This window comes from Thermobia domestica, chromosome 1 (genome assembly GCF_964235325.1).
Source record: "Thermobia domestica chromosome 1, izTheDome1.hap1.1, whole genome shotgun sequence".
NCBI classification, from domain to species: domain Eukaryota; kingdom Metazoa; phylum Arthropoda; class Insecta; order Zygentoma; family Lepismatidae; genus Thermobia; species Thermobia domestica.
This window is the reverse complement of record NC_137454.1, coordinates 108,751,115-108,765,026: the sequence shown is the minus strand read 5'-3', so window position 1 is coordinate 108,765,026 and position 13,912 is coordinate 108,751,115. Positions and strand designations below refer to the sequence as shown.

The following is a 13,912-nucleotide window of genomic DNA, read 5'->3' as shown; positions in this document are numbered from 1 at the left end:
ATTGGATTCATCACCCTCAAATTATTATAATTATGACAGAAACTAACCGAACCGTGAACAATTTTACTAGTGATATGATCATTAGTGTGTTCCTTCAAACTATGAAACTACCCTTGAGGGATTGATAATTTAAATTTATGAAAGGATGTTCAATGTTTTAACTATCTTATAAATCTCCATAAACATAAATAAGTGTTTAAGTTACTGTACTAATCTTAGAACTTGTTAGTGCTAGTTTTAGAAATGTTGCTGAAAAGAATGTCATTTAGTTATTGATTTTGGGAAATAAAAACGTTAGGTTGTATGGGATTTCCTACCAATGTAAATTGAGGGTGTATGTTGAGAATAAAAATCTATATTGGTTTAAGTTTGAAATATTTTAAATTGATGTTTTTCCCTTTGTTTCCAAATTATACAAGTGTCGGTTTGTCTCAGGACATCACAAAAACATTTGTCCTAAAAGTATTCCTGGCATTTTGAATACACTATGACTTCGCTTACTATCACTTCTCTCGCGAAATACATATCGGATATTACATAGTTCTAAGTGGTACACAATCGTTGTTTGGCAATGTAATTGTCGTTGAACTGAGTATATCATGCGTAGTTAGTAACAATTCATATGTTCTAATGTGAGTGACTAACAATTTTAGTACCTCAAGTGTTGTAGCCAAGTAGCACATTCTTCTAACATATCTTGATGAAACATATAAATTAGTTGAAATCTAGAATTTGTTTTGTCCATAATCATTATTCGTTCTTCTGTGCTATTTTCTCTCGAAAATAAAAATGAATTTTTCTGTGGGTTTGCGGATGTTTCCTAATAATCAAAAATCACTAAATATTTGCTAATTTTATATGATTTGATTTTAAATATTATTCCACTATTAGAAGTTCGAATTCTATAAATAATATAATTATTCAATAATGCAATGTTTTCTCTTTTCAGGTCAGAATGGTTCCGAAATGGACTATGATGCACGTAGAAACAGGGCTCAGAATCGAAGGACAGTTTCTAAATAGTCCCCAAGGAGCTTGTTTAAGCTACTATTCGGCATTGCCTATGCTATCAAGGTAACAATTACTAGTACTATTTCTACTAATATTACAGCTTGCTACAACAAACATTATTATTATTATTATTATTATTATTATTATTATTATTATTATTATTATTATTATTATTATTATTTATCCGAATTTTGAATTAAATAGAATAATTACTTCATTTTTTGATTCATCATCCCACACTGGGTCAGAGATTACTGAACGAAAACATTCACAAAGTTCCAGAAGTAGGTGTGCAGTCGTAGAAAGGAAGTGTTATTTAACGAACTATATCACTGTGATAGATAATTTAAAACAGTGGTCTCCACCAAATTAAGTGGGCAAAAATGCCAATAAAGGGCAAAGCGATAATGTAAAAGTATTCGCAATATTCTTAGGTATATTATGAGAAGTAAATATTCAATCTATCTTTATCTGAAATATGTTCTTTTATGTTATACACTAAATGTAGCCTAGTACTAGTTTCGACACATGAATGAATTTCCATGACTTAAAAATAAGATTTCAGGTAAATATTTTGGACACAAATGTTACCAAAATGTAGATTAATATGCATCACTCATTGCTCAATATAACTTTTATTTAATCTTTGTATAAAGACATATGGGAATGCTCATTCTAGGGACTTTTTTTTGTATTTGGGTCTACGTAACTAAAGAAGAAAAATATGCGCGTAATAGTTTGGTATTTTAGCTTAATACTGTAAGCATTACACAGATATTGCTCCAATGATAACAATAGCAGAGCAATTTTTCGGGGTAGGTAATTTTCTCCCTTGATACCTAGTATGTACTAAAATACAATATTAAATCTAATGATAATTGAGTTATTTATTTTCAACGATGGAAAGCAAAAGATATAAATAATGAGAAATCAAAGCCTGCTTTCTCTTCTTCATTGTAATTTGGTTTTCGGGCTCCACAAAATAACTGAATAATAATATCAGTTTATAATCAAATATATTACATTTTCATCAGACAATTCGTTGAAACAATATGCAATGAATATGGAACTAGCCATCTTGGTTTCAGAACTAGATACATATTTATAAAATCATTACAACAAATAGAGCTCATTATATTACAGGTATTGTTCCTTAGTATATGAAGACGTCCTTTGGAACAACTATCGCCAAAACCATGAACAAATTTCAACTCTTGAAAAGAAGTGCATACAAAGTTAATGCAGAAACACTAGATAGATATTTTAATGTACTTCAGTATTTGCTTCTCACCTACATTTATATGCAAAAAATAGTTTGAAATTTCGAAAAAAAAGTTAATTTTATACATGAGAACCATATGCGGCTTTCTTGTTTCAGTGACATATACACTTGTTTGAGATGAGTTTATTTTGAATTTAACGTCCCTTTCCGCAGAGAGGCCATATGAGACGGGACCTATTGATTAACGTGGGATCTGAACCACATGAGCTCCCGCCGGGGTTTAAACCCAGTTCTCGCACTCCAAATGCGCTTACAATAACCGCTTAGCCACGAAGGATTTTTACAGTTATTTTGTTGCATACAAATCACACTTGGAAAAAAGACTGCTGTGGAAGAAACAAAAAAGTATTTCGGAAATATTTTATGTTTAAAAATCCCTTCCTGTTTGAATTAACAATCAACTTCTCTGTATATTCCTTATTAATAGCACACTATATGTCAGACTCTTACCTGACTCTATAGGCCATGATAGATTCTTTCGTTCTTTTCGATTTCCTGTAATTGCTTGAAACTCTCATTATTTTTCACTTGGTCCCAGTTTTATCGTTTCTGTTGCAATCAAATATGAAAATCATTTATTCTTAAAATTAATAAAGCAGTTCAATACTGGAGATAACACTAAGATACATAAAATCCTCACTTATCTTGTAAACATTTACTTTAATTGAATTATGGAAAATATATAGGGTAGGATATACAGTTTAATGAGCAGCAACTATTTGAAGACCGTTGAAATTTGGATAGCAGAAATGTAGGAAGATAGTGAGTGGAAGAGACTCAGCGTCAGATAGGTTACGTTGAAGGCTTGTGTGAGGAGGGGGTAAGACTGCGTAATCTAGATGTTGAGTGAAAAGAAATGAAGGGAGAATGAAAATGAATTTACAATATTTCCGGACAAGTTTAAGAAAGTATTACTGAAGATGACAAATGGACGATTGTGTTGAGGCAGGCTCTTGTAATGTGCCATTACAGTCAAGGTAATGAAATTTTTGTTTGGGGCGGGGGCATGCTTTTCAAACGTACCGCGTACTGTAAATTTCTCAACACATAATTTTCGGTCTATGTGTTCAATAATTCCTTATTCAAATATGTGTTCAATAATTCCGGTCAATTTGTTCCTTATTCAAACCAAAATTATTGTCGGAGCTTCGGAATAATCTAGGAAGAATTATATTTAGGATAATAATTAGTTTATTTACATATTATTTCATTATGAACTCTTTATATGGGCATTTCAAATAAATTATTATTGAAATTATACATCTTAATGCGATACAAAAATATAGGTCTGCAATTGGACGGAAATTTCTGAAATTGTTCACCAATCTGATATTTGTCAGAATAATTTAGACCTCTTTCGTCCCTCTGAGATGCCCATATCTTCCCAAAATCCGGTTACATCCAATTTTTACTATTTTTCATTCGCTTTGTAATTTCCGCCGTCAAAATTCTGTACTCAGATTGGAACTATATTTTCCGCCTTAGTGTTAAGGCGCACCTTCACATTACTCTGCTTGAGACATGATTGAAGATAGACCACATCAGTTTCCGTTTTTAGAAAATTGGGATTTTGGACAAAGAAAGGCGTATTATCACGTTAAAGGAAGTTTCAGTTACGAAATAAACAGTGAGGAAGCTTTTTGAGAGTCTTGTCTTACTGAAATTTCATTTTAAAATAGTCAAGAAAACTAAGATATGGAAACTCAAGTCAAGGACGCCATGTTTGTATCTACAAGTGGCTGAGGACAGGAGTAGAACAATAGTGTATTCTCTTTTTGGTGTACTGAGCTCCCCAGATTAATTCAGTGATTTAAAACATTTAGGATACCCCGTTTACCCTTCCAAATTCATTTAGGGTACGATGGCCTGTCCCAGTATAGTTCTGTATATGTAGTATATACGATTTTTTTATTAACATGGCGATATTTGTAGGCTTCCTTGTAGTTAGGTTAAATTTGTGTAAGTTAGCATAGGGACTTTCATTTATTCCAAAGTTGACCATAGCTTCCAACGGAAATGGATAAAATGATTTTTATAAGGATTCATTTCCATTCAGGAAAAGAACTTTTTTTTCTTTAATAGTTTCAATATGTCCCTCCTGGGGCACTGACAAGAATGTTAAAATTAAAAACTGAATTAGTTAATAGAAGGGTCACTTCGCTCTGATTATTCCATTCCCTTTCAGTTCGCAGAGCCGATTTTCGATCTGGTGATATTTAGTGATTTGTTTGATTTACATATAGTCATTTGCATATAGTCATAAAGATTTTAGTCATTTTCATGTATAATCTCTGTGTTTACATGCGTGCCTTGCACTTTAAATGGGTATCGCAAGAGTTTGACAAAGCTTCATGCACAGGTGCTGCACAAACCATTATGTCACTTGACACAAACTGAATATCCTACACACTCGGATTTAATTGAAAACTGATAAATGCCTTACGCTTTATGCGAGCAAGAAAAGTGCACGCATTCAAACGGGTACCCTTACATATCTTCAAAAATGGGTGGAAGGTTTTTTTTCATTTGCTTAAGTGGATGAAAATAAGGTTTATTATGTTTTGGACACATATTGTATAAAACAAGACAGCAAAGAAGATAATTCTTACAGAAGACAATGCCTTTGGATAAAAAATCATAACTCAGTAATTTGTACGGACTGAAAAAAATGGATAAAATCATATTCTGCCAAAATTATACCTTGAATATTACAAACAGATGGTTCTGTAAAAGGAAAAAGGAAGCTGCAAAGCTGTTCAAATTTCGGATAATTAAGGGAACAACAGAAGCAACTTGTTAGCTAGGAGTGATCTGTAGATTTTTAGAGAAGATAGTCATGAATTAATGTATTTGTATGATATAGAAAAATTTTAAAAAGTGAAAACAAAAAAATCCAAATATGGGAGTGTTGATTGAATTCCTAAAGAGAATTGGATTGCATCGATATTTTAACGAACGAACGAATAAAGATTAGAGTATAAAAAAATAACAAAGGTGAGTGAAGTATGAAGGATTTTTTACAAATATATTGCCTCTCATCTACGCTTTGTATCTGATAATTATAGCAAAGATAGGTCTGCTGTGGAAATATATAACATTGTTGTGGGAACTAGAAGCAAGAAGTTTATACACATTACTGGAGAAATAGCTCTTAGTCCTGAAGATGAAGTAGTAATCAGTATAAGCAAAATTCAAGCAACAAGACAATTGGTGTCAGAAGCAATGAAAAAGTAAAAATAATCTGCATCTTTGATAAAAAGAAAAAATGTTTGGTCTAGAGAATAAAAACAGAAACACGGTCACTGAAAATAAAGTTATGTTAAAGATTGATGTGGAAAACAGAGGGGAAAGAGCTAAAATTCAAATAACAATAGCTAAAATTGGAAGTAAACGTCCTTCTTGATTAAGGAAATTTTCTAGTTTCAAAATATTAGTAGTAGAGAGAATGTTAATTCATCCTTTAAGGAACAAGTGTAGTGTCCATAAACGTAACTGCACTCATAACGTGTCGTTCCATAAAATGTTTAAACAAGAAAATTGCTCAATGCACTAATCCAAAATATTATGAGTGTTATATATAGAGATGCAAGGCCTCGGAAAAAAACGGCTTTTTTGGAAAAAAAAAACTCGGTTTTTTCTGCTTCGCTTTTTTGCTTGGGAAATGTTGGGCTTTTTTCAAAATTCTGATTTAAATTGATAAAGCAGACTTTGTTTCGCTTCTCTATAACACAAAAAGTCATTTAATTAGTGGTTGATGCTGATAATAATATAAAACCTCGAAAATAAACTATGAATTTCAAAAAGATATTTCAAACAATTTTTCTTCAACATATTTACATTATGAATTCCACAGGATTAACCAATGTATATAATAAGAATTTTTTAACCTCCTATATACAAAAGTAAGCAGAGTTGGCAAGAACCATGGTTGTTTTTGAAAATGCCAAAAAACGTTTTTTGTGGGATGTTTAAACCAGGTTTTTTTAATTTAAACCAGGCTTTTTTGATTTAGATTTTTTTCTTTATGTATTTATATTACATATTCACAGAAATAAGTTTGTTTCGTCTTTGTGTTATTATGCAATAGCGGGGTTATGCCGGAAGAACTCCCATAAGTTTAAAGAAGTCCGGTCAGTAAATTTCTTAAATTGAGAATCTTCCATCCTAGCCATCGAGAAAATCCCGTCATTACTTGAAATGTAAGACAATAACGGCAAAATCCTGTTATTGCATTGCATGTAAAATTTAAAGGTCAACGTTTCATAATCAGTACGCTAAAACTGAGGTATTAAATTACAAATTTAGTACGTAGATATAATTGAAAGTCCAATCTAAGCTAATGTTGGAAGCTACGTAGGCAATCGATAAATTTTGCCAATTTCTATCAATATATTTAAGCAATCTTGGCTTCTTTATAAAACAACAGGCATTTAGGCATGCAGAAATATACAATTTGGTTTCGTTTCGTATGTTTAGGCTTAACATCCTTACGAAATACCGAGGTTATCAAGGAGAAGACTTTCGCTTAAACTGAGATCCGAACCGCTACTTGGTTTACGCATGAAAGAAGGGTTGTGGTTCGACCGAGAATTGAACATTGGACACCTTGATTAAAAGGTGAAAGGGAAATAAAACTATTACAAGTGGTTTGATATCTGGAAACGTCACCATGAAGTTCACACGATTCACATTTTTCATTCTTCTTATTTTATTTATTTATTTATTTATTATTTTTTTGATTTAAACGTTATAAAAAAAAGTTGGTGTAAACCAGCCAACCCTAAAAGTAAACACTTCTTTTAAAAAAATACACAAATAACTATCAAAATAGTATGTAGTATTTTTACTTCAAAATATTCCATACCCTCTTTTTGAAACAAAATAAAATTAAAATTAAACATAAGAGAAATACTTAGATTCATATGATACACTTAAAGGCTGCACATCTAGAGCTTTGCGTTCTGTATATTCTTGAAATTCTACAGCTAAATTTTATTTAACCACCATCACGGTTTACCCAATCCTCAAGTTTTCTGAATTTTTAACAAGAGGGGTTCAACATATCATTACGGAATCCCCCCCCAAAAAAGCTACAGAATATATTAAGTTAAGCTAAATACAACTGCACAACAAACATGACTGAGTGATTAGTTTTTGCATTTCTATCGGGAAGTCCGGGATTCAACCAGCATTCGACCATTCTGACAAAGCTTTTCTTCATTCCATCTGTGAATGTAGAAATAGTGCGTGTACTGTGAGTTGTGCGACTTCCTTTCTTATTGTTTTTAAATCGTTATTATTACTAATTACCAGCAGTGACGGTTTTGCGAAGGTAAGGGGAGCGGTCTTTCGGACTGAAGCCCGTTCCCCAAAGTTACGGAATGTCTGCAACAAACAAAATATCTATTAGTTATGCCTTTACTCATTAACTTTAAGCTCCTGTCAAATAAAAATTACGAATATTTAGAAAAAATTAAAAACATTAGTAAGAAAAGTCCTTCCCAAAATACGTTCCTAAATCCACCACTGATTCTCAGTATAAAATGATTTTTAAGGTTGTATCCGGAAAATTATTGCTAAACATATAAACGAAACTAAATATTAGGTATGCCTGTACTCATAAACTTCAAGCACCTCCCAAATAAAATTAGGACTTTATAGGAAACGAAACAATCAGAAAAACCCCTCCTAAAGTAGTTTTCTAAATCCGCTACTGATTATTTCTATAAGTTGGTATTCAAGGTTGTGTCCGGAAAATTATTGCTAAATCACTTCAGAGCTACAGTATAACAAAAATGTGGAAGTACGGTTTGACGGATATATTGAAAAACGTACGCTTTGACGGATAAATAGGAAAACTGGCAAGTTTAACTTTTGCGCTAGGAGCTAGAGTACTAAAAGCTCTTAGAAATGAAACACGGATGACAAACTAAAATGATCTAGAGAAGAAAAAAGACGTCGATAACTCAAAAATTAAAATAAAGTTAAATAGCCTCTAAAATTGCCCTCAAATACTACATTCTTCATGTTAGCTTTAATTCGTAAAACATGTGCTCCATCGATCTTGATGGTGAATTTCAGAGCGAAATATTGCATTTAGGTCATGGAATACTTACCTAACTATAGATTATACTATAAGAAAGCTATTTAGATAGAAAAATCATGAAAATGGAAAAAGCCAAAATTTCCAAAATTCTCGTTTTTTTCCCAAAAAAGCCGGATTTTTATGTGAAAAAACCATCCATTCAAAAAAGCCGGCTTTTTTGCATCTCTAGTTATATATATCTACATATTAGATTAGTTTAATTGATCGGGACTTAGTTATTTTTAATTTAATTCCAAATTTGTTGCTCAATTACTGAGGAACAAAAGATCTGCATATAATAGCACTTTGCATGCATACTATCCTTGTCCATATCTTTCATCATACGAAGTTTCATCAAAGTCCAATACGTTTCTTCAAGATAACATGGATTTTATCAATAGTATGCGATGTATGAATATACACTCAAATCTAATAGCAAATGGTAATGATTGACCTTTAGATATTCAAAATAAATACTATTAGAACGAAGAGGAAATCAAGTAGATACTGAAAAAATATGTAAAAATCGAGGAAATTTCAAATGTTAGCTATTGAATAGTATAAATGGCGAATAGAGAGTGGGGCAAATAGTCTAAATACAGCGAAAATCATTAATATGAAGTAAATGTGTTAGAATAAGTGATCCTTCTTGCAGAAAGTTACATCTCTAACAATAAAAACATAATAACAAACAAATATGTGTTTGTAGTAATACAAGTTTTCAATTTTTTAGCGAAGCAACTTGCCGCAGATATTGCTGCTGGATCAAAATGGAAGTGTATGCACAAGAGATAAGAAGTAATGTGATGAACAAGAAGTAAAGGAAAAAATAGCGTGGGTAAAATTAAGATTATACTTGATTTAGATATATAGATGGTGACCAATAATCCATGTAATCTATTTTTTTTTGTTTTGTTTTCAGCGATGGTATGCAAGTAGCAATGGAATATATTCAAAATAATTCAATTGAGAGTAGTGAGAAGCAAGTACGCATTGCTACAGCTTATATACAACTAAATACACAGGTAAATTCATGGATATATATATATATATATATATATATATATATATATATATATATATATATATATATATATATATACTTTTTAGTTTCCTCTCCTTAACTAGAATGAAGTCAAGAATTTGTTTTCGTGTTTTTTTGAATAAATTATTAACTTGATTCTAACATGTGTGTAATCAACGTAGAAAAAATTGCTACTTTCCTCTTGTATATTGTTTTAAATTATCTGTTTACGTTTTTGTAGGTTTCTCAATTAATTAACTCTTTATAGTGGGTTCCTGATGCGTTTTTGCTAGACAAATAGCAATTTTCTGTGAATATGAAAGAATACAAAATAATTATAAACATAATGATACGTACTTTGTGTAAACATTGCGGTAAAGTAGGCACCATTTGTAATACATAAAAGTAATACTATTAATATCGTCCCGGTGGGGTGACTCATCCACATCTGTAGTCATCTGCTAACAACTGTTTGAACACCCTTTACACCTACAAACTTATCAAACCTATATAAAGCTATGGAAATATGTTAAGTTTTATTAGACATATTTTAGTGTAAGTTTATCAGACTTTTAGTAATAATGACAAAAATGTTGACCATTACATTGAAAAGCCTATATTATCAGTAATTTATTTCAGTAGTTCTCTATACTTACTTAATCTAAAACACCTAAGGACAAAGTTTTAAAAAAAACGTAATGTGAGAAATATAACTAAACAAATCACATTGATACAAGCTGGTGCAATTGCGTTATTGACATTTCAATGGAGCAGGGCAGAGTCGTATATTTACGACCGTGGGTAGGAGCTGTAAGCAATATGCAGACTATCTGGAAATTCGAGGAAATATGACATTTGATATATTATTCCATTATGATATTTCAATAACTGGTCAATTTTGAGCTTTTTAATAATTTGTCCGGACAAAATCCTATTTTTTTGACTAGACTATTATTTACTCATTTCAGTTTCCATTCCTGAATAATGTTTTGAGAAGCTACAAAATAGCACCAACATTTCTTGAATTTACACTATTAGTTATGTGTGTAGCTTTAAAGAAGAAATAACCATATTGGTGATAAAATCTTTTATGGCTAAAAATCATTAAGTCATGTAATTATATATGTTATATGCCATTCATATTTCTCATGTGCGCCACATCATTCAGTCACTTTTAGCACTCGATGCTGATATATGGTTACTATATGCTTCATTAGGATTAAGTCTATTAAACTTACAGTTTTGCTTTTCAGATATTCATCAGCTCACCGTATGACTTTCCAGTGAAACTACTGAATTACTATAAGTACTCGCCAGTGGGAGACAAGAATGCTTTCATATATAACGTGAACCTATTTTCAATAGTAAGTTCACCCAGTCTCCGAAAGTTGTCTGTGCACCAAAGAGAATGTCTGTTTCCAGAAGAAATGAAATTACATACCAGTTTGATCTATAGTCGTGTAGCATGCAACTTACAGTGTGAATATGAAAGAATTATTGAACACTGTCAATGCTCTCCCCAAATTTTATACAATTTCGGTACGTCAAATTATGAAATATAAGGTAGTAACTTAGAAGAGTACCTCAAAACTAGCAACTAATTTTTCGTAAAATAGTATATAAATTTTGAACAGACTTACTAAACTACAATCAAACTTTCCGTAAAGTAAGTTTTAATGTAATCAAAATTATGAACCTAACTTTAAAACTGCAAATGCTGCTATGTGCTGATCTTACATATAATCACTTTATCAAATTGAATGCTACAATAGAGGTCACATACGAAAGTTGTTTGACTATATATATATATATATATATATATATATATATATATATATATGCCCTGTCTCAAAAAGAATATACGTATTAGGAAATATTGTTTTGTCCAAACTATCGACTCGTACTGCCATAACATCAGTGACGCAGGACATGCTTGCCCGAGTATGGGAGGAATTTGAGTATTGATGTGATATTGTTCATGTCGCCTAATGGAGGATATATTAAACATCTGTAATTTTAACTTTGAACTGTAATTTGAACTTCAGAGATTCGTGAATATGTGTGTAAAATTTCATATTCATATGTCTTAAAATATAATAAATATATGCATTCGAAATACGTATATTCTTTTTGAAACAGGACATATATATATTATATATATATATATATATATATATATATATATATATATATATATATATATATATATATATATATATATATATATATATATATATATATATATGTGTGTGTGTGTGTGTGTGTGTGTGCTTGTGTGTGTGTGTAACCATGCTTTGCTGAAGAAAAGAAGCTTATAGGAACTATAACATATTTCAGCAACCATCAGAAACCATTTAGAACTTACGTTGTACTTCACAAGTGCTTACAGTTTTTTAAATTCAATTTCGTAACATAGTATTAATTTCCAATATCAACATATCAGGTATGCATAAGTTAGTAAAAACAATAATTATAACTACTGTACATTTTAAATGAAATAATGAAACCAATTATTTTTAAAAACATAGAAAATATCGTATTACTATAGTAATTGTTCCACCGTAAAATGTATAAACAGGGTGTCTCAAAAGTTTCCTGTCAGAATAATTCTGTAATTATCAGAATTACAACAAAATGTAAGAGGGGAAATCGTTTGCAAATATGATGTTGTAATTCTAAAATTAAGAATTTATTTTTTTCTAAATCGGATGAGCCATTTGGACTGTACATTCTTTATGAACCCAACGTTAGATGAATATGTAACGTTGTCATTTACCTGGACCCATAACTTAAGCGAATGAAGTGACTGTCTTTTACTATAACGTGTTGATAGCAAGGCTCTATATGAAACATGTCCCCATTCACCATACGCTTAGAAAATGTAATGTTTCTCCTCATGAACTTGTTTCTCCTGAGCAGTTCCCGGACGGGGAGTATCCTCAACACCACCGATCTTTTGGAACCGTTTTAGTACGACATGCACTAGTTCCCAGGATGAAACTGGTTTGTCTGGATGATGTCTATGGTACTCTGTCGCTGCCTGTTGCAGAGATAGCCTACTAACAAATAGGATAACCACTTCAGCCCTTTCCATAGCCTTAAACATTGCCTTAACATTGTACATGATAGAAATTAACACGTAAACAAGACGTCCACAACAGCACTGAGCACTCCCAAAACTGGTGCCTGCGTGCTGAGTCTTCGGTTGCGCAAGAGTGTGTTCGTATCACTTGTTGAGGGGAGGCTAGAGAAGGGGACCAAAGTATATTACTGAAAAGCAGAAACCTTTATTTACATGTGTTGTAAAATCTTTCAATTGCTAGCATACCTGTTCTGTTGTCTATTTGGTTCATTCCATTGTTTATAATAAAACATAAGAATTAATCTAACAGCATTTCAAGCTCTTTGTTAATGTTGGATTTTAAGATTGGTGTTGCACTTTTGTGATATTGTTGCAAATGTGGCTTCTTCAATTGCTTGTGAATAACACAACAACTTAAGCAACTCTTCTTTCTCGTTTTTGCGTAGGTATGTAGTGGTAGTTGTCAAGGAGTTCATGTGTATAAATGTGGAGTGGGAATCAGAAACGAACATGTCATTAAAAGTAGGGGAGGGCCGAGGAGGGGATGTCGGTAAATTTTGTGATTCTATAGAAAATACTAGTCTTTGTTTTATATGTGTTCGCAGTTATAAATGGAGTCCGAGGAGTAAATTTAAGAAATGAATCTCATGAAGTTAATAGAGGGCTGGGGGAGGACACAGCAGTGCTGGAGGTAGATATATTTTAAAGAGTGTGGTGAATGGGGGCTTGTTTGAAATGGATGCTGGCCATCGACACGTTAGCGTAAAAGGCACACTCTTCTAATCATTTGTAGTCATTGCAAACCGATGATACATTCCGTTATCCTGCTGGGATATTATACCATTATCAAGAAATTACCCAGGAGATATGGATGCAAATGATCAGCTAGAATATTGCGAAGCGTTTGACCACAAACTATGGTAAATGATGACTATTGACAATAGAAAATACCAAGAGATTGCTCCCCAGATAACAACACCATCACCAACCTGTTGAAGTCCCTTGGTGCAATTATACTGTTTATGCCAGATCCTAACAAATTCATCTGCATAATTAAATGAAAAGTTTGACTGTTGCTCCATACAATTTTCTTTGATTGATTCATAATTCAAGGACGCCTTGCTTTTTTCCATGTTAGCCGTAATAGTCGATGTTGCTGTGTTGTCATAGGTAATTGTGTTGGTTTACATGTATGAAATTCGCTCGATGTAAGGTATGTCGCACGGTAATGGTTGAAGATGGTCGTGTTAATCTACTGTTGTACTGATAGGTGAATTGTGCGACTGTCACATGAGAGTTGAGGTTCCATGGATGCTACTTGTTGCTTACCTCTTGCATTCAATGTGGTCCAAGTGGATAGTCTGGTGGATTTCTGATCGTTTGTGAGCCACTATTGATACACCCTTGAAACTGCAGTCCTTACACATC

General features: G+C 32.1%; 1 protein-coding gene across 1 annotated transcript in view; it reads left to right on the top strand.

Annotated features, from left to right (window-relative positions):
- LOC145688105 (uncharacterized) overlaps positions 1-13,912 on the top strand; it is a 97,589-nt gene that overhangs the window by 14,965 nt on the left and 68,712 nt on the right. Inside the window, exons 4-6 of the mRNA XM_081761855.1 lie at positions 950-1,074; positions 9,301-9,403; positions 10,656-10,941. Coding sequence (XP_081617981.1) covers positions 950-1,074; positions 9,301-9,403; positions 10,656-10,941 — 514 coding nt within the window. The remainder of the gene's footprint in view (positions 1-949; positions 1,075-9,300; positions 9,404-10,655; positions 10,942-13,912) is intronic.